Below are 21,827 nucleotides of genomic sequence, written 5' to 3'. Positions count from 1 at the left end.
TCTTTCCAGTCCGGAGAAAAAGAATCGGAGGCCTTAGAACTTGAATGCGCCTCGTATTTCTGCAGTCCACTGATTTCTCTTTGTATTCGTTGTGCTTTGCTCACTCTGCTACGCAGTTGACCTGTTTGTACGTCACCCATACGTACACGGTTCATATTGTCGGTTTCTAATAGCAAGCAATGCAATTTTTCAACTGTGAACGGATTGACGTATTTTTGTCAATGAATGTGTCGACAGCTGCATTCCTGTGCTTCCATTTTCGTAATATGTAAGGCGTTTTTGGTCGAGTTTCAGTAGTACTGCAGCGTATTGCTCTTGTAAGTAACATTTTATTTTTAAGCTTGTAGTTACTTACACGATAAGTTACACAAATCTAAGGGGTGTAAATTCAACTAAATACTAAGGGATTAAAATTACAAATAACCTAAATTGGAACGATCACATAGATAATGTTGTGGGTAGAGCAAACCAAAGACTGCGATTCATTGGCAGAACACTTAGAAGGTGCAACAGGTCTACCAAAGAGACTGCTTACACTACGCTTGTCCGCCCTATTCTGGAGTACTGCTGTGCGGTGAGGGATCCGCATCAGGTGGGACTGACGGATGACATCGAAAAAGTACAAAGAAGGGCAGCTCGTTTTGTATTATCGCGAAATAGGGGAGATGGTGTCACAGACATGATACGTGAATTGGAGTGGCAATCATTAAAACAAAGCCGTTTTTCGTTGCCACAGGATCTTCTCATAAAATTTCAATCACCAGTTTTCTCCTCCGATTGCGAAAACATTCTGTTGGCACCCAACTACATAGGGGGAAATGATCATCACGATAAAATAAGAGAAATCAGGGCTCGCACGGAAAAACTTGAGTGGCCGTTTTTCCCGCGTGCCGTTCGAGAGTGGAATGGTAGAGAGACAGCATGAAGGTGGTTCATTGAACCCTCTGCCAGGCACTGTATTGTGAATAGCAGAGTAATCACGTAGATGTAGATGTGTACATTTATGACTCATGCTCCATTTACGATGGTACAGGTAACCGAAACCGGTAGTACAAGAAAAGAACCAACCAGAGCTTTGTGTTATGATTTTTGTGAAACACTGTCCGTTTCCTCCATTTTACTTTCTGGATGGAATTAGTATGTTGGCGTAACGTCGGTGGCTCCAGCGGTGTGTGTTCCGCAGACTGGACGAGCGGCTGATCCGCGCCAGCCGGTACCGCGCGGGCGGCGGCGGCGGGGCGGGCTCTGGAGGCTCCAGCGCGGACAGGGAGAGGGAGCGCTCGCCGCAGTCGCAGCAGTCGCAGCCTCTGCCCCAGCAGCCGCAGCCGCAGCAGCAGCCGCAGCAGCAGCAGCCGCAGCAGCACGCCAGGTCAGAGGACGGCGGCTCGTCCGGGCACGCCAGCCCGCTGCCCGCCAAGAGCGTCTCCACGTGCGACCTCAAGGTGCGCGCCTCCGTGCACAGCAGCGCCGGCGCCGCCAACTCGGCGCCGCTCGACCACCCCGTCAAGTCCGCCTCGGCGGAGCAGGTGAGCAGCGGGTGTAACGTATCGTCCAGTGGCTATTGTGTACGGTAGTGTAGGTCCGCACCACGTAACTGCGCATGTGGTGTTGTTGGGGAGGGGCCAATCGTAGTGGTGGGGTCCCCGTTGCGAGCAGTCACCGCGCCGTTGGGGAGGTGTTGCACAAGCCTGCTCGCATGCAGAAACTTGCAGGCTACGGCTAGCGAGACTACGAAACTTCGTATTAAGGGGTTACACTTATACACTACTGGCCACTAAAATTGCTACACCACGAAGAAGACGAGCTACAGACGCGAAATTTAACCGACAGGAAGAAGATGCTGTAATATGCAAATGATTAGCTTTTCGGAGCATTCACACAAGGTTGGCGCCGGTGGTGACACCTGCAACGTGCTGACATGAGGAAAGTTTCCAACCGATTTCTCATACACAAACAGCAGTTGACCGGCGTTGCCTGGTGAAACGTTGTTGTGATGCCTCATGTAAGGCGGAGAAATGCGTACCATCACGATGAAGGTCGAATTGTAGCCTATCGCGATTGCGGTTTATCGTATCGCGACATTACTGCTCGCGTTGGTAGAAATCCAGTGACTGTTACCAGAATATGGAATCAGTGGGTTCAGGAGGGCAATACGGAACGCCGTGCTGGATCCCAACGGCCTCGTATCACTAGCTGTCGAGATGACAGGCATCTTATCCGCATGGCTGTAACGGATCGTGCAGCCACGTCTCGATCCCTGAGTCAACAGATGGGGACGTTTGCAAGACAACAACCATCTGCACGAACAGTTCGACGACGTTGGCAGCAGCATGGACTATCAGCTCGGAGACCATGGCTGCGGTTACCCTTGACACTGCATCATAGACAGGAGCGCCCGTGATGGTGTACTCAACGACGAACCTGGGTGCACGAATGGCAAGACGTCAGTTTTTCGGATGAATCCAGGTTCTCTTTACAGCATCATGATGGTCGCATCCTTGTTTGGTGACATCGCGGTGAGCGCACATTGGAAAAGTGAATTCGTCATCGCCGTACTGGCGTATCACCCGGCGTGATGGTATGGGGTGCCATTGGTTACACGTCTCGGTCACCTCTTGTTCGCATTGACGGCACTTTGAACAGTGGACGTTACATTTCAGATGTGTTGCGACCCGCAGCTCTATCCTTCATTCGATCCCTGCGAAACCCTACATGTCAGCAGGATAATGCACGACCCCATGTTGCAGGTCCTGTACGGGCCTTTCTGGATACAGAAAATGTTCGACTACTGCCCTGGCCAGCACATTCTCCAGATCTCTCACCAACTGAAAACGTCTGGTCAATGGTGGCCGAGCAACTGGCTAGTCGCACTACGCCAGTCACTACTCTTGATGAACTGTGGCATCGTGTTGAAGCTACATGGGCAGCTGTACGTGTACACGCCATGCAAGCTCTGTTTCTCACATGTCAGTTCTTTTTTTTTTGTCATCAGTCTACTGACTGGTTTGATGCGGCCCGCCACGAATTCCTTATCTGTGCTAACCTCTTTATCTCAGAGTAGCACTTGCAACCTACGTCCTCAATTATTTGCTTGACGTATTCCAATCTCTGTCTTTCTCTACAGTTTTTGCCCTCTACAGCTCCCTCTAGTACCGTGGAAGTCATTCCCTCATGTCTTAGCAGATGTCCTATCATCCTGTCCCTTCTCCTTATCAGTGTTTTCCACATATTCCTTTCTTCTCCGATTCTGCGTAGAACCTCCTCATTCCTTACCTTATCAGTCCACCTAATTTTCAACATTCGTCTATAGCACCACGTCTCAAATGTTTCGATTCACTTCTGTTACGGTTTTCCCACAGTCCATGTTTCACTACCATACAATGCTGTACTCCAGACGTACATCCTCAGAAATTTCTTCCTCAAATTAAGGCCGGTATTTGATATTAGTAGACTTCTCTTGGCCAGAAATGCCTTTTTTGCCATAGCGAGTCTGCTTTTGATATCCTCCTTGCTCCGTCCGTCATTGGTTATTTTACTGCCTAGGTAGCAAAATTCCTTAACTTCATTGACTTCGTGCCCATCAATCCTGATGTTAAGTTTCTCGCTGTTCTCATTTCTACTACTTCTCATTACCTTCGTCTTTCTCCGATTTACTCTCAAACAATACTGTGTACTCATTAGACCGTTCATTCCGTTCAGCAGATCATTTAATTCTTCTTCACTTTCACTCAGGATAGCAATGTCATCAGCGAATCGTATCATTGATATCCTTTCACCTTGTATTTTAATTCCACTCCTGAACTTTTCTTTTATTTCCATCATTGCTTCCTCGATGTACAGATTGAAGAGTAGGGGCGAAAGGCTACAGCCTTGTCTTACACCCTTCTTAATACGAGCACTTCGTTCTTGATCATCCACTCTTATTATTCCCTCTTGGTTGTTGTACATATTGTATATGACCCGTCTCTCCCTATAGCTTACCCCTACTTTTTTCAGAATCTCGAACAGCTTGCACCATTTTATATTGTCGAACGCTTTTTCCAGGTCGACAAATCCTATGAAAATGTCTTGATTTTTCTTTAGCCTTGCTTCCATTATTAGCCGTAACGTCAGAATTGCCTCTCTCCTCCCTTTACTTTTCCTAAAGCCAAACTGATCGTCACCTAGCGCATTCCCAATTTTCTTTTCCATTCTTCTGTATATTATTCTTGTAAGCAGCTTCGATGCATGAGCTGTTAAGCTGATTGTGCGATAATTCTCGCACTTGCCAGCTCTTGCCGTCTTCGGAATTGTGTGGATGATGCTTTCCCGAAAGTCAGATGGTATATCGCCAGGCTCATATATTCTACACACCAACGTGAACAGTCGTTTTGTTGCCACTTCCCCCAATGATTTTAGAAATTCTGATGGAATGTTATCTATCCCTTCTGCCTTATTTGACCGTAAGTCCTCCAAAGCTCTTTTAAATTCCGATTCTAATACTGGATCCCCTATCTCTTCTAAATCGACCCCTGTTTCTTCTTCTCTCACATCAGACAAATCTTCACCCTCATAGAGGCTTTCAATGTATTCTTTCCACCTATCTGCTCTCTCCTCTGCATTTAACAGTGGAATTCGCGTTGCAATCTTAATGTTACCACCGTTGCTTTTTGATTTCACCAAAGGTTGTTTTGACTTTCCTGTATGCTGAGTCTGTCCTTCCGACAATCATATCTTTTTCGATGTCTTCACATTTTTCCTGCAGCCATTTCGTCTTAGCTTCCCTGCATTTCCTGTTTATTTCATTCCTCAGCGACTTGTATTTCTGTATTCCTGATTTTCCCGGAACATGTTTGTACTTCAAAAAAATGGTTCAAATGGCTCTGAGCACTATGGGACTCAACTGCTGAGGTCGTTAGTCCCCTAGAACTTAGAACTACTTAAACCTAACTAACCTAAGGACATCACAAACATCCATGCCCGAGGCAGGATTCGAACCTGCGACCGTAGCGGTCTTGCGGTTCCAGACTGCAGCACCTTTAACCGCACGGCCACTTCGGCCGGCGTTTGTACTTCCTCCTTTCATCAATCAACTGAAGTATTTATTCTGTTACCCATGGTTTCTTCGCAGCTACCTTCTTTGTACCTATGTTTTCCTTCCCAACTTCTGTGATGGCCCTTTTTAGAGATGTACATTCCTCTTCAACTGTACTGCATACTGCGCTATTCCTTATTGCTGTATCTATAGCGTTAGAGAACTTCAAACGTATCTCGTCATTCCTTAGTACTTCCGTATCCCATTTCTTTGCGTATTGATTCTTCCTGACTAATATCTTGAACTTCAGCCTACTCTTCATCACTACTATATTGTGATCTGAGTCTATATCTGCTCCTGGGTACGCCTTACAATCCAGTATCTGATTTCGGAATCTCTGTCTGACCATGATGTAATCTAATTGAAATCTTCCCGTATCTCCCGGCCTTTTCCAAGTATACCTCCTCCTCTTGTGATTCTTGAACAGGGTATTCGCTATTACTAGCTGAAACTTGTTACAGAACTCAATTAGTCTTTCTCCTCTTTCACTCCTAGTCCCAAGCCCATATTCTCCTGTAATCTTTTCTTCTACTCCTTCCCCTAGAACTGCATTCCAGTCGCCCATGACTATTAGATTTTCGTCCCCCTTTACATACTGCATTACGCTTTCAATATCCTCATACACTTTCTCTGTCTGTTCATCTTCAGCTTGCGACGTCGGCATGTATACCTGAACTATTGTTGTCGGTGTTGGTCTGCTGTCGATTCTGATTAGAACAACCCGGTCACTGAACTGTTCACTGTAACACACCCTCTGCCATACCTTCCTATTCATAACGAATCCTACACCTGTTATACCATTTTCTGCTGCTGTTGATATTACCCGATACTCATCTGACCAGAAATCCTTGTCTGCCTTCCACTTCACTTCACTGACCCCTACTATATCTAGATTGAGCCTTTGCACTTACCTTTTCAGATTTTCTAGTTTCCCTACCACGTTCAAGCTTCTGACATTCCACGCCCCGACTCGTAGAAGGTTATCCTTTCATTGATTATTCAATCTTTTTCTCATGGTAACCTTCCCCTTGGCAGTCCCCTCCCGGAGATCCGAATGGAGGACTATACGAATCTTTTGCCAATGGAGAGATCATCATGACACTTCTCCAATTACAGGCCACATGTCTTGTGGATACGCGTTACGTGTCTTTAATGCAGTGGTTTCCATTGCCTTCTGCATCCTCATGTCGTTGATCATTGTTGATTCTTCCGCCTTTAGGGCAATTTCCCACCCCTAGGACAAGAGAGTGCCCTGAACCTCTATCCGCTCCTCCGCCCTCTTTGACAAGGCCGTTGGCGGAATGAGGCTGACTTCTACTATAATATATTTGTCCAATGAATACCCGTTTGTGATCTGTTTTTCTTCTTGGTGTAGCAATTTTAATGGCCGGTAGTGTATGGCCAATAGTTGACTATCTCAGTAGTCTGTGACTAATGTCTTCTTCTTCTTCTTCTTCTTCTTCCTCCTCCTCCTCCTCCTCCTCCTCCTCCTCCTCCTCCTTGCCATTTCCCTTTTCGCTTTGGCGTCAGCATTGTTAGATGTGTTTCGGCAATTTTAGTAACAGTTGGTAGACGTTTGTCCTTCCTGACAACACCACTCAACCCAGGAGGGAATCTGTGTACGCCATCTGTCTGCATCTACAGTAAATCTCATGTTCACGTTTGATTAACTTTTCTTAATGTTTGTGTAGGGTGTATCTGAAGCAGGACATGGGCACCAGGTTGGTGTTTACCTTGTTGGATGTGGGAAAGCGCCTAAATCTACATCCAAGCTGGGCACGTCACTCACATATGAAAGGCATTTGGCCAATAACTGCCACTGTTTCGTAGTGAAATGGGAGCAGGTGATGAAGAAGAATTACGCAAACAGACGAAAATCGTTGTGATGGCACTGGCCTTTTCCACTACTGCTCAAAGTCATCGCTATCGGACATGTTCGCAGTTATGCCTCAGATATCTGCATGAGAGCAGGGTTTTTTCCACACTGCCTTCGTAGCTCAGTGGTCAGTGTGTCCGACTTCCATGCAGAGCAGCTGCTTGAGGCAGAAGTAGCGGCTGCAACTCTAGGAAGCCTACATCGGCCGCATCCGAATGGCGCCCATTGGCAGGGGTGACTTAGACTTTCGTACTTTTTTTTACTTCCGCATTTGCGCAGACCTGTAGTTATGAATAAATCATGCTAATTTAAACAAACGCCCAGGCCCGCTCGCAGGGTGAGTTCCAGGCCCCTCCCCGGCGCCTTTCGGTTTATACTAGATACATTGGAAATTTTGTGGTAACAAAACGCGTTCTTAATTTTACTCGTTCCTGATTGTCACTGAAAGTCAAATTAAACGAGTTTCAGATCTAAAGAAGTTGATGAAGAACAGCAGAGGAAGATCGCTGAAACTGTGAGGCTTCACCTCTCGTAAAGCAGAGATGATGATAAACAGCTTCATAACATTACTAAATCTGTATACACATATAGATTTCCGCGTAGTTAAAAACAGTTCACTGAAGGAGAGCTAATTAGCTTCCTTTGTCTCCAGTCTCAGCGCCACACTTCGCCATACACTGAAAAATTTCGGTGTAACATGGCTTCCTCTGGTCTATTTCGAAACAGAACAGAATAGACTCGGGGTTTAGTATCTTCGTTCGAAAGCTTACGTAAAGTAAATAGGCTCCTTTCACGTAGAAAATAGCGAATGATTTAAGCAGGAAGGGTCACGTGGAGTGAAGCATATCTATCGTAGTGAGAGTGGTCTTGAAGTTCCTGTCCATTAACTTCAAAGTAATCTAAGTAAGAAATGATTTGCTATTTTCATTCGCCTTAAATAATCCCTAAACGTGTTAATTGCTCAAATTTCCGCAAAACTACTAGATAAATATTTCTTTAACTTATAAGAGTGTTACTGAAGTATCAGTCACTTGTCCGCCTTTTTATCTTTTAAAAGATTTAATCGAATCTGTATTTATACTACGATATAAAATGTCACACTAGGTGGAATTAGCTTTCCGATTTGGGGCCCTGTCGAAAGCTAATCCTGTGAGCAGCCTGTAAACGCCATGGTTAAGGGCGATGTGACAGACATTTCTGTAGTTTGGAGTAATAGTACTCCATAAAAAAGATTTCGATCGACGCTTTGTAAGTGTTAAACGCCAGTAACAGTACTACGATTTTCATCTCACTGCACCAGACGCACTGGAATTAGTAAATATAATTGTGGCAGGACGTGCCCCATAATGTTCTGAGGGTGCTTTTCGTACTATGAGCAGGTTATCATGAACATGAACCAAGATGTTTGTTTCAACATTTTCATTGTTTCATTTCATAATTAGTATTCTGTGAAATACCAGCGTCCAAGATGACAACAGCGGTGTTCACAGAGCTGGACGCATACGTTCATGGTTTGACGAACAGTCAGGCACTGTCTCGCACCTCGACAAGCCCGCCAAACTGTACCTGCTGAACATGTTTGATACTATTTGGAAAATCAAGTGAAACATAGCGTTCAAAGTCTCCGGATTTTGGCAGTTCAATAGAATTTAAGCGTCAATGAGTTGTCTTCAACTAGTTATGGCAAGCCTCAAGGATATCGTGGACTTCCTTCATCGTCGATTTGAGACTACTATTAAGACTAGAGATGGTGATAGCGTCACGTCTCTTGAGGGTGACTAAATTTTTTGTCTTGCGAACTTTTCTTCGGCAGGCAACACAATTGTACAATATATTTCGAATGATGACATTTCCGCCAGCGACTGCAGTAACTGCTTATTATCCGCTGTTGGAAGAATTCGGCTATTACGTCACTGTTAAGTGGAAACATTAGGAGACGGAATGTTTGGTTCACAAACATGCCGTAGATCACTGCGTAATACCTGTAACAGAAAACAGCAAAGATGCGTTTGAGCAGTTTTTGTATCAAATTCACACATGATTACGTGTCATAAGTTTCATGTCTGCCAGCCCGCTGGTAGCTTGACAGGTGGTAGCTTGTCCTCAATCACAACTGTCGTTTGACGATGTAGAAACGATGGCGGAAATGTTGTCATTTTACATATAAAGGGTGTCCGGGGAGAAATGACCTGCCAGGTGGTTGTAATTAAATTTCCCGTATTTAACGCGTTATAACACGGAAAATAATTACTGTACGAGGACCAAATTTGGTAGCATTAATGTTCAAGGATATGGGGAAGAGAAATAACGTAGATTCAGTTCAATTGAAACACTTTTAATGCGCTGCCACAGTACAGCATACCATGATATAGCGGTACCATTACTGCTACAAAAGGGGCTCAATATGGCGCCCGTCAGTGTCCAGAAGAGTCTCAAAGCGCAGGACTGCATTCTGCTCAGCACGACGAAGCACGTCCATAGGTATGCTGGCTACCTCTCTTGATATGTTGCGCTTCATATCACCAGATGTGTAAATGTTTCCCTGGTAAACCCTGTCCTTGAGGTAGTCCCACAACCAGAAATCACAGAGAGTGAGATCAGGTGATCGTGCCGGCCAAGAATTTGGAAACGATCGGCCGATAATCCGATCTTTTCCAAATGTGTTTCGAGGAAGCAGGTGAACTTCACAAGCGATGTGCGGTGGGGCCCCATCCTGCATGAAAACTGTTGAGTTCAATGCCTCTCTCTCTTGTAGGGCGGGTATGACACGCTGGCGAAGCATATCGCAGTAACGCTGGCCAGTCACACTGCATGTCTTTGGTCCTTGAGTGCCAACCTTTACAAAAAAGAATGGACCAATGATGAACGTAGGTCACACGTTCACCGTACAGAGAACCGTCATGGGCAGTGACAGGAGGTGAAGATCCCCACACTCCGCAATTCTGTGTGTTCAACTCACCCCTCGGAGAAAACTGAACTTCGTCTATCCATAGGATGGTCCAGTGCAAGCCGTCGTCAACTTCAGTCCTTGTAAGAAAGGTGGAGAGCGAAGTCAACATGTCGTTGTGCATCCTGTGGTGCAAGCTGCTGTGCGATATGGATTTTGTATGGATACAATTTGAGAATGGTTAAAAGCACCTTCAGTACAGTACTGTCGTGAAAGCACGCGCACTGGCTGTCGATCGGGAATAACGCGCACCGTTGTCTCCCATAGCAATAGCGATTTCTTAAACCACCTGTGGTGCAACGGCCGTCGGCCTCTTCCTCGAGCGATGCCCAGTTCTTCAGTTGATTCGAACTTCTTCATCATGCTCCGCAGAGCAGGTGGAGAAAGAGGACCCTTCTGTGATCCTTTGAGGCGGTGGTATTCTTGAAGTGCATCTGCAGCATTACTCTTATTTTGATAACAGAGCTTCACCAATAATGCCCTGCTCCTTCTATTCAAGCTCATGTCGACATATTAACAAGTATAGTGCGATTGGTCAGGTGTGTGGGACTATGAATCACGATGACCGCTCACGGCACGTGGTGGCCAGAGTTGGAACTGGACGGTGGCGCTGTGACGCACGGAAATCATGCACCCCATACTCTGGACGTTAATGGTAGCCAACTTTGTAATCGTACGGTAATTAGTTTCCGCGTTATAACGTGTTAAATAGGGAAATTTTAATTACAGCCATCAGGTTTATTCACGTATATGACAGGAAAGCTTATTTCAAGCAAAAAACTTCATGTGGACGTATGCCCTATCCCGAAGGGTTTTCGAAATAGAACAAATTTAATGTTCTTTTGTTTTTGGGCTAGAGCGAGCACGTCTACATCAATACTCCTAAAGCCACCTAACGTATATGGCTTACCCACCTAACCTCTTTAAGTTTTTATTATAGCCCAACCTACCTCGTTGCTTTCCACTCTCTTTGCTCAGGATGCCTTTCTGCTACTAAATGGCCCATTGAACGCGGAGTTGTCCATGCAGTGTTGTGTGTGAAGTAGTGCAAGGGACTTAAAGTATATCAGAGAAAAGCATCAGTTGTTTTCGTACACGCGCTTGCTAAAATACCACACATCTACACTAAAGAAGAAAATGTAGATGAGGATTCTGGGACAGAAGTGCTTCTGCTGCTGTCGGAGAATATGGTCGGTGCTTTCAAGCACGTCGAATTCCTGATCATAGAGAGTTTACCAGAGTTTTCAGTTCATTTTGTGAAAGAGGTACTATTCAAAGTTCCCATTTCTTTTCTGAAAGGGTGACTCAACAACTTGTGCAGGAACAGCCACACGTTGTTGACATGGTGCAGCGTATTCCTACCGTACGCTAACTGTGTTCTGTGCCGGAAACCATTCGGATCGAGGCATATGAAGTTTTTAGTTTCAAATGATCGTGCGCGTGATGGGCCTTAAGCCGTTGGCACACGGACCGTGCTGTCGAACGTTAACGTTGAGCGTGCCAAGTTCAACGTGCTGCTGAACGCTCAGGAATGATGCGACTTGTGCATACGGTACGTGGGCCCCGACATGGTATACGTGATCGCAACGCACTCCAGCGGCAGTTGTGGGATGTTTCTAGTTCGTAAATCACACTGTTTACTCAACAGGCTGCGTAAAATTCCCACGTTAGCTCTGTTAAAAGGCACATTTCCTCCATTGTTCATATCCTAGTCACGTTGTTTTATATGTAATATACACATACAAAAACTTCTGTATCGATGTATATGTTTTAAGACAAAAAGGAAAGTACCATGTCCAATCAATAAGGACACAGGCTTATAATACAAGCACCATTACAAACAGTGGGACACAAATTTGCTATAGTTCTCCACATAAGATAAACACTATTTTATCTTCCCCACATTTTAGTTAAACCCGAAAGTCATTCTTACTTGATCACTGTTTCTACTGAGTAGCTGAAACTTTATAACATGGTAATCACGAAACTCAAAAGAAAAAGAAACAAAATATCTTTACACAAGTAGCTCAAGCTGTCCTGCAGATTAACCCAATCGAACAAACTCACTCGTCAAAAAAAAAAAAGGTGAACTTACATTTACATAACATCAAAAATTATAGTATATACTTACATTAAACTAACAATAAAGCATCATAACCTATTATATACGCGAATATTATGAAAAAAGTATTTAGACTTCGCGAGATGTGAACCATCTTCAGATCCTATAGCTAATCTTGATTCAGTAACGCTACTCACTACGCTAAAGTGATTACTACTCAGTTGGGGTCTTCTTACAAGGGCTTACGACATGCTAAAAGCTTTAATCGTAGCTATGTTACTAACTAAAATTTAATTATAACAAATTGTACCAAGAACAATGTGTTTTTCGTGGATCCTCAGTGTGTCGCTACTTTCAAATACGCAAGTTACAATAATTCTTTTGCCACGAATATGGTGTCTCTCATTATTTTATTGCAACGAATCACGCAGTTCAGGTTTTCGAATGATTCTCAGTTTGCTGGTGCTCAGAAGCGACATATATACGCGTAGGCTTGAACTGAATGCCAATATGGCACGTGACAGCTCAATGCTGAAGGGAGGTGGGGTGCACGTGACGTAGGTGGCGTCGTGCCATCTGATTGGTCAACGCTCAGACGCACGCTCAGGATATCTGACATGCCAGATATTGCTCTGCACGTTCGGAAAGACTCCCGAACGTGCTATTCCACGCTATAACGTCAGAAACTCGGCCCGCTCAACGTTCGGATGCACGGTGCGTGTGCCGACGGCTTTAGTAATGAACACTGCTCCTGGTACACCCAGTATTGTGAACAGGCCCTGTAGTAGATGGTTGGGGAATCCGCAAGTCAACAAGTGCCGACTGTTGTGTGTGCCCGTGGCAGAGCTCGGGCCTGGCGGCGTCGGAGGTGGCGGCGGCGCTGCTGGGGGTGTCGGCGTCGTCGCTCAACTGCAGGTCGGCGGCGGCAGCGGCGGCGGCGGCGGCGGCGCACGCGCACCAGCGGCGCGACCTGAGCGCCAACTACAACCACTACCGCTGCCTGTCGCCCAGCGAGCAGCACCTGAACGTGCCGGCGGGCCGCTCTGCGGGGGCGGGGTCGCGCTTCCTGCGGCGCCAGTTCAGCCTGGACCGCGGCGACGAGCCGGCGGCGCACGCCGCCCACCACGAGCAGCGCGCCGCCTCCACCGGCCGCCTCTGCAAGCAGAACAGCGCCGGCGCCGCCCCCGACCTCGAGCGCATCGAGGAGATCCCGCTGGGCGCCGCCAGGCACCACTCGCGCCTGCCCGCCTTCGCCTCCATCTCCGTCTCCGCGGAGTCCCTCAACTGAGCCGCCGCACCCTCCTCCTACACGACATCACAGCAAAGCTACGATCTCACGGCCTGTGGATACGAAAGCGTCCCGAGCCTCCGTTCTAGCTTTCGGGCATTTTGTGATGCGACGCCCACCAGTCGGTGGTCGAGGGTAGTTCCCACTTGCTGAAGTATCTACGAAGGCGTTATTCGATTGAATGTGGAAAGCCGACCGTGAACGATTCCTCGCATTTATTTATTTATTCATTTATTTATTACACTGTGACCTGTCACACATCATTTAAATATAGGCTGTACTCATTCGTACTCAAGTTGTTACTTGCAACAGTCGAATTTTCTTCCCTATGCGTTCGCAGCTAATGATGCAAAGTGCGTTATTGAAGGTAACACCATAGCACTTCCCTTCACCATAACTTTTTCGGCTGTTAATGACGACTTCAGGTTCTACCATACCTAACAAGGCCTACCATAACTATTGTTGCGCAACGTGTTTTCCTCCTGTCTGTAACTAGTACACACTGTAACTAACTGAAATAGATTAGGAACAAAACAGGAAGGAAGGAAGCTGACAACAACACCACAAAGCAATAGGATTTTTGTAATTTTTTATAAATTATGGTACGTGAAGTACAGAAGTCAAATATGAATCACCAAAAGCAGAACGACACAGCTCTCACAGATCCTCGGGAAAATGGAGTTTGAAGTTTTCGTCTCGTTTTTAATGCGCTTAAATAAGGCCATGTTTTCGACGTGCAGTGTGGCTCTGCGGCACTCACACTCCGTCTTCAGGCCACGAGTGGCCTACCGGGACCATCCCACCGCCGTGTCATCCTCAGAGAAGGATGCGGATAGGAGGGGCGTGGGGTCAGCACACCGCACTACCGGTCGTAAGATGGTATTCTTGACCGAAGCCGCTACTATTCGGTCCAGTAGCTCCTCAATTGGCATCACGAGGCTGAGTGTGCCCAGCACATTATTTGCCTGTCTTGCGAGTGGGCAGGGTTGGATTCTTGTTGCATTCAGTTTTTTAAGCTAAACTACATCCTCGACGAGCATTTCCGTGTAGTTTAACGTAGATAAATGTGGAATAAAAATTTGCAATTTTTTAAAAATTTAATCAATCTTCATTAACAATCTTTCATAAAATATTGGTAATTAACAATTCATATTCGCTATGAAAAATGGAATTTTGTGTGCTTATTCATTTATAAATAAGAAGACGTCCATTTCTGATAAAATTGACAGATGTGTGTTAATCAGCATATACTTCATAGATTTTCTGTTTAAATGACGTAAGTTTCGAATTGAACAGAAAAAAAACGAAAAAACTAATGAGCGAAACGAGACTCGATCCAGCGATTACAACTTTCGAGCGCTATCGATATTTTTCCCCACCTTTGTGTTTTACGCTACACGGAAAAGCTCGTGGAACATGCACCTTTGTTCGAAAAATCTGAATCGAACGGGAGTCAAACCGAGGCTCCCACACAGTGGGCGAGCAGTCTGCCAAAGAGCCATGCTGCTTGTCGAAACATTGCCCATATTTAAGCTTATTTAAGATGGTCGGGAAACTACAAAGTTCATATCTCGAGAGTTTTTGCGAGAGCATCGATATGCTTTGGGGGAATGGTGTTTGGTTTGACGCCCTGTTGACATCGAGGTCATTAGAGACGGAGCACAAGCTCGGTTTGCTCCAAAGGTGGGGCAGCACATCAGCTGTGACGTTTTCAAAGGAACCATCCCGCCATTTGCCTTAAGCGATTCAAGCAATGTGCGAAAATCGTATATCAGGATTACCGGGCGTGTATTTGAGCCGTCGTCGTCCCGTATGCGAGTCCAGTGTGCTAACCACTGCGCCACCTCGCTCGGTGATTATGAACGACGGACGACACTTTTCCCCTTAGTTGCAGGAGGCGACTCCACTATTGCAGTCGTTGCTGCCGGCGACGAGAACAACTACAAGCCGGCCCACATCAACCCGTTCCTAGTTCCATGGGTGGCGAGGCACGGCCCACGGCAGCCCTTCCATTACGGTGTCGTTGTTGTTAGTATCACAGTACATATGCCGTTAGCTGTTCCTCTGCTGCAACTGATGACCTCAGCTGTCAAATACAGGGCTTGATTGATAGAATGACTGTCTTAGGTTGACGCAGCTCTCCATGCTAGTCTACCCTGTGCAAGGGCCTTCGTCTCTGTATACCTACTGCGACCTACATCCATTTGATCCTGTTCACTATATTCATGCGCAGGACTCATTCTACAGTTTTGACCCCCACCCCAGTTACTTCCAGTATCAAGGGGACTATTCTCTGATGCCTCATGCTGTGTCCTCTCAAGCAATCCCTTGTTTTAGTCAACTTATGCCATAAATTTATTTTTCCCCTCAATTCAGTTCTGGACCTCTTCATTACATATTCGGTCTACCCATCTAATCTTTAGGATTTTCCATGGAGCACCACATTTCAGAAGCTTCTATTTACATCTTGTCTGAGCCGCTTGTATTCCATGTTTAGTTCCAGCACTCAGACAAATACGTTTAGAAAATACTTCCTTACGCTTAAGTTTGTACTGGATATTAACAGATCCTTCTTTTTTCGAAATGCTTTTCGTGCTGTACGCACTCTACATTTTATATCCTCTCTACTTCAGCCATCAAAATTTATTTTCCTGCTCAGATAGCACATACGACTCTCAGTGGCGCATTTCCGAATGTTATTTTTTCAGCATGTCTGACTTAATTCGACTGTATTCCGTAACACAAAAAATTCAGTTAGTAAATTAATGTCCGATATCTGGTAAGTCGAGCGAGGTGCGCAGTGGTCGGAACACTGGACTCGCATTCGGGAGGACGTCCGTTCGAAACCGCGTTCGGCCATCCCGATTTAGGTTTTCCGTGAGTCCCTAAATCGTTTCGGGTAAATGCCGGGATGGTCCCTTTGAAAGGCCACGGCCGATTTCCGTCCCCATCCTTCGCTAATCCGATGGGACCGATGACTTAGGTGTTTCATACCCTCTCCCCCTTCCTCCTCCCACCCCCAGTAAGCCAACCATCTGCTAAGTTTTCCACATCCTTACTTAAACAATTCGTATTATTGTTTTTTAGTTATCAAATTCGATTGTGTGGGTCGTTCCTGAAGAAATTGACGAATGGTGGGAGCAGGAGACTTTCTGCACGCAAATATCATCAGTGAAGGATCATGACCCCTCTCTATCAGATATCTTCTTCAACCTTTGACAGTAACTACTCGTCAAGTTTATAATTTTGAAACCAGCTCTTTTGGTCCGAAGCTAGGAATTGCACTGGAAATACCCTTTGTGCCACCATTCTTACGTCTCCGCATGTTCCATGCTTACACCGTACAACACTGCTTCACTTGCATACAATTTCAAAAGCCGCACCTTTTCACACTCTTATAATAGTATCACCCGACCTGTTGTTGACACGGCACGGACAAATTCACGACTATAAATCAAACAAGTTTGTTTTGAGATCTGATCCCTCACACCTGCGATGGCATACGATTTACCACGACGCTTTGTTCACATGGGTCGTGGGTCACTCTAGCATTTTACTCCAATAGTAAAGCACGAGCACAAGAAAATAGTTTTCACAACTGTTTGCCCTCAATTTCTGTGAAGACTCACGATGAAACCCGTAACAACGATAGGCCGATCTGTTGACTGCGATAAGCCGACCGCGAGTTGCTTTGTTGTCAGGGAACCACTTGCGTTACTTTATTGTATCGTTAGCTGTTATTTCAACTAGCATTCGTCAACAATGATGTCATTGTCGCGTGGTGCTGGAGTCCCATTAGTGACGTAAAGCTATGTTCTACTCTTCTGAGTTTCAAACAGGATTTTCTGGAAGTTCCGTTTGTCTGAATACAAATGCCGACCCATTTTGTGGACTTACGTGATACGAGTATTGCGGATGCGGCAGTCACAATAATTGCTTTTTTTTTCAGGTTGACGTTTGACATTTGCACCTTTTTCCCGATATCTTCTCCATGTTACGCGATTCTTATTTCTGCACCCAACACTGGCATAATTTCAGTGCTTCTTCGTAGTTTTCATCCTGTTAGAAACCGAACGAGATGCCACAGTGTGTGGTATACTGGACTCGTATTCGAGAGCACCTTGTATCAAATACCCGTTAATCCAATCCTACATCGGATTTCCGTGGTTTTCCGCCATCTTTCAATTTAACTCCGGGGTGCATCGTTTGGCAAGTACTCAACCGAATTCCTTCCCCATTCATGCCCGTCCAGAGCTTTTGCCCTGCCTCTAATCACCTCGTAGTCGACGGTATGCGAAACCATAAAGTTATGTCCATCGTTCCTTCCTTCCTATTTGCGTGTTGGTTCTTTTTCTGACAATCGTGATGCACAGCTGGAAAGAAATTTCAGCTTCCTTGATTAGAAATTAGAAATGAAATAGTGCAAACAAAATGCCCTCGCTCTCTGCGTATAAATGCACTCCTACGATGATTTTGACCAGATATTTTTCTGACTCTGCTCATCGTAGAGATGTTATGTGTTTAGTACAACAAATTCTTTATAAAATTACGTTTAGGAGATTAGAATAGCTGCTTACATCACAAGTCTGTGGTCATCAACAACTGAATTTGATGAAACTTTTTCTTAACGATGATATAATGACTACTTTATTGCCAATATTACATTATCTCAAAAATTTACAAGTAGTATTGTTTTTTGGACGCTTCAGTCTCTGTCTTCTCATCGCTCCAAGAGACATTCAACTACACATCGTTGGAAAACTTTCCTATGGAAGTCTGTGTTCTATATTACGTGACTACAACATCACAAGGATTGCTGTAGCTGTTAATAAAACGAACAAATAATAAATTGTTTGTTCATAATTGCAGCATGTGCCAAAAATAATTACGAACGAATGAAGCTATACAAGCATAAAAAGTTGTTTTCAGTCGCCTACATGTACAGTAGCTGATGGTGGAAGACAGTCTACTAAAGGTATGCAACTCGAACTCACCACGTCTATGTATTTTCAGTATTTTCAGATGACAAAACTATCAAAAACGGACATACGAGACGTACATCGCTCTTAAAATCAAGGCAGTACTAGAATACCCAATGCTTATGCGTGCCTTCCATGTGGTATTGTTGGCACTTTGCTCTCTTCTTATTACCCTCGTTCACGTCAATGCAAGATCCAGTTATTGACAATACGTCAGGTGAATCGGTGCCATGGTAGCAATGTGAACTAACTGAACGAGCTGCAGATGGTAGAACAGAGGAAGAAATCCCGTGCCGCGGTGTGGAACACCGTAGTTACTGCGTACTGCCGAATTACTGTTTACTTCGCGTGTTAAGAATGTAAATAGTGTTCAGTTAGAAATATTATCGTTGACGAATAATTGGTGCCAGCAACTGTCAAGGATATGACACATACAAGATGACTTTTCAGTCAGTACCAACAAAACGGTTCGACAACGCCACTTACGTGTTGAAGAGCACCAGTGATACAGACTAGTCACACAAGGCTATAGAAAGTGACACTGAACATCTTCACCCATCCGGAGTAAGCGTTCTTTCGAACACCATTACACGCCAACAATGGAACTCTATAAAAACTGTTCAGATACGCACAGGTCCCAAAGGTGTGTGATTTCCAGTAGTTACAAAGGCGTAAGGCTTTTCCAATGAATGTCACTATCATCGAGGAAGACGTCAACAAATCTCCTCAATATGTGTGACTTTCTGAGTTATACCACTCCTGTTAAGACGGGTGTCATTACAACAGATTATGCTGAGAGCTTCTAGCTCCACGACGTCAGTTTTATAACATTGAATGAGAAAACTTCATTGTACATCGGCAACATTGCACTTTTCATTCAGAAAATTATTTTGTCGGGACTTGTAGTTTTTCTTCTCTTCGCAGTTTTACACAGTTAACGTACCACTTGTGAATTCGAAAAATTTAGGGTATCTCTGACAATAAGTGCTTTCCAAATCAAAGTTTCTCTCGGAAGGTATGAGATCGTTTTAGAACGTAATTAGACAACAGTCGTTTGTCTTTTATAATCGGTATTTGTAGTAAAAATAGTATGTAAAAAAGTCTGTAACAGATGGAAAATGAAAGCGCAAAATAGTTTTTTGAATGAGCGTACGTTGCAATCTTCAAAAAAAAAAAGTATCGGTATTTCGACAATGAGTAATAAAAAACGCTTGTAAATATTTTTACACTGAGCTTTTTTATACTGGTATAAGTTAAAGTGGATGGAATATCGGAAGAAGTATATAAGTTTGTAACAGAAATCGGCCTAATTAAGAACAAAACCAGTATTTTTCAGTATTACTCTTGTTGTCGTACTTCATTCTATCTCCAATGAGAAAAGTGTAAACTTAGCAACATATATAGTTAACAATGTATATTATGTGTGATAAAGAGCGATATTTTTAAGTGGTAGTGCTCTTACAATATTATCCAATTAAACTGATTAGCTATGTCCGACGATTAAGGCAACGGAAGTTATCACAAACTGAAATCGACACATGCGAATATAATACAGTAAGCTATTTGTATTGATGAGGAATTTGTTGAACTTCTCTTGTAATGTAGACTACGCTAAAAGATTGTGTGTGTCACATGATATCTGGCATGGACAATGATGATAATCGAAGCAAAAAAATTATACTATGAGGCAAAGGTCCTTTGTCTTGGAATTTACAAAGAGTGCTACTTTTTGTGTACATACAATAGCGAAAAGACCGTACCTGATCCTGTATCTCTGGAGACTGTCAATCACAAATGAATCTTGTGTTTCTACCGCGTGCGAAAGGTAGTCACGCGCAATTCGCAACAGATCCTGTCACTATAGCAATAAACAGGGCCACAGCGATGGCTTCTTGCCTTCAATCTATCAACCTAAACTCTTGTGTGTAATGTTTCTGCACTTCTCAATCTCTACGTGTGGGTGTTTGTGCGTATGTGGGTGTATGTGTATGTGTGTGTGTGTGTGTGTGTGTGTGAGAGAGAGAGAGAGAGAGAGAGAGAGAGAACGAGAGAGAGAGAGGGGGGGGGGGAATGTGTATATACACGTACATCCATGTATAGCTTTTGATTTTTCCAGTTACTTCCCCTACTCGTTCATGTTGGACGGTGTAATGTATCCGAAAGCTGGTAAGCACAGTGTATCCGGAAATGGGCGTCACTCGTGCGGGCTACCCATATGTTCGACTGACCTACAGCCGAATTTGTCATAAACCAAAGAAATAACGAACAAGATCGTTCCGCACAAGATTCTCCCTTTCGTATAAACACCCGTATTTCACGCCTGACGACTCGACGATTTAATGAACTGAAGTGCAACTGACGTTTTCATAGCCAAACAGACATTCAGAGTTTCAAATGAGCCAATTGTGCCTACTACCCATGCACCGCATCCAATAAGGTCTAGAAGTTCCTTCGCTCCTTCGTGTTTCGCAGAACACGGTTTGAAGCAAGCGTTGCCCGGACGCCAGACATACTCCTCTGGTACACGAAACATGTGTTGTATGGTTATGAAGGAACCTTCACAGGACTAAAAGGCTACAAAAAAAAAAAAAAAACCAAGAGCACACATTCGTATATCGATATTTCCAATCTGATTTATTTTGTTACTTTTCTTGTTGCAATCACTAAGCCCGAACACTGGTCTGATGCTGCTCTGTGCATTAATGAATCTTGTGCGGTTATCTTAATACCCTACACCAATTTGAATCGGCTTACTCTTTTCATTATTTGGTCTCCCTCTATAACTTTTTACCCTTACACTTCCCTCAATTGCCAAATTCACTATTAATTGCTATATAAGGTTGTACCCGATCAAAGTAATCTTTATTTTGGGAAGTTCTGGTACGAATTCCTTTTCCCTCCGACTCTGTTCAGTACCTCGTCACTACTTATTCGATATATGCGCCTAACTTTCAGCGTTCTCCTGCAGCACCACATTTCAGAAAAACAAAAAGGAATCGTTCTCGTTTAATTTTCGTATAAAACTACACCCAAGAAAATACTTTAAAAATAACTCCTCATACCTAAATTTATGTTTGATGTTAATATATTTCTCTTCTTCAGAAAAAGCTTTTATTGCTATTGCGAGTCTAAATATGCATCCTGTTTCCTTCCATCGTAGTCCAAAAATATTCAAAACTACTTTCAGTGGCTCATTTTCTAAATCTCTCAGCGTCTCTAAGCCTAATTGTACTAAACACCATGAATCCAGTTTAACTTTCACTGAAGTTCACCTTGTAACATCTTTTCAAGACTACAGTCGACTGATCTTCCGAGTTCTTTTCCGTCTTTGGCCGAACTGCAGAATTACAGAATTATAATTAGCCCTCCGGATACCAACGCATTTGCGGTAACGTGTTTTACCAGGAGGGGGGGGGGGGCTACACTAAGTCTTGTTGACTTACAGTATCAACAGATTTTTTAAAGAGGTACTTATTCTTAAGTAGTGTCCAGATATTGAAAACATCTTTTAGAAAATCCTTAGAAATACCTACGCACTTACAATAACGTGAATTACTAAGAGTGGAACCGGGGGATGCTTTGTGACCATCACAAAAAAATT

General features: G+C 44.3%; 1 protein-coding gene across 1 annotated transcript in view; it reads left to right on the top strand.

The window, feature by feature from the left end:
• The window catches only part of LOC126456025 (retinal guanylyl cyclase 2), a 337,992-nt gene extending 324,745 nt beyond the window's left edge, over nucleotides 1-13,247 (top strand). Inside the window, 2 exon segments of the mRNA XM_050091780.1 lie at nucleotides 1,184-1,526; nucleotides 12,804-13,247. Of these exon segments, the coding sequence (XP_049947737.1) occupies nucleotides 1,184-1,526; nucleotides 12,804-13,247 (787 nt within the window).
• The last annotated feature ends 8,580 nt before the right edge of the window (nucleotides 13,248-21,827 follow it).

Source organism: Schistocerca serialis, chromosome 2 (genome assembly GCF_023864345.2).
Source record: "Schistocerca serialis cubense isolate TAMUIC-IGC-003099 chromosome 2, iqSchSeri2.2, whole genome shotgun sequence".
NCBI lineage: Eukaryota > Metazoa > Arthropoda > Insecta > Orthoptera > Acrididae > Schistocerca > Schistocerca serialis.
The sequence above is the reverse complement of the archived record's forward strand: the minus strand, read 5'-3'. Positions and strand labels throughout refer to the sequence as shown.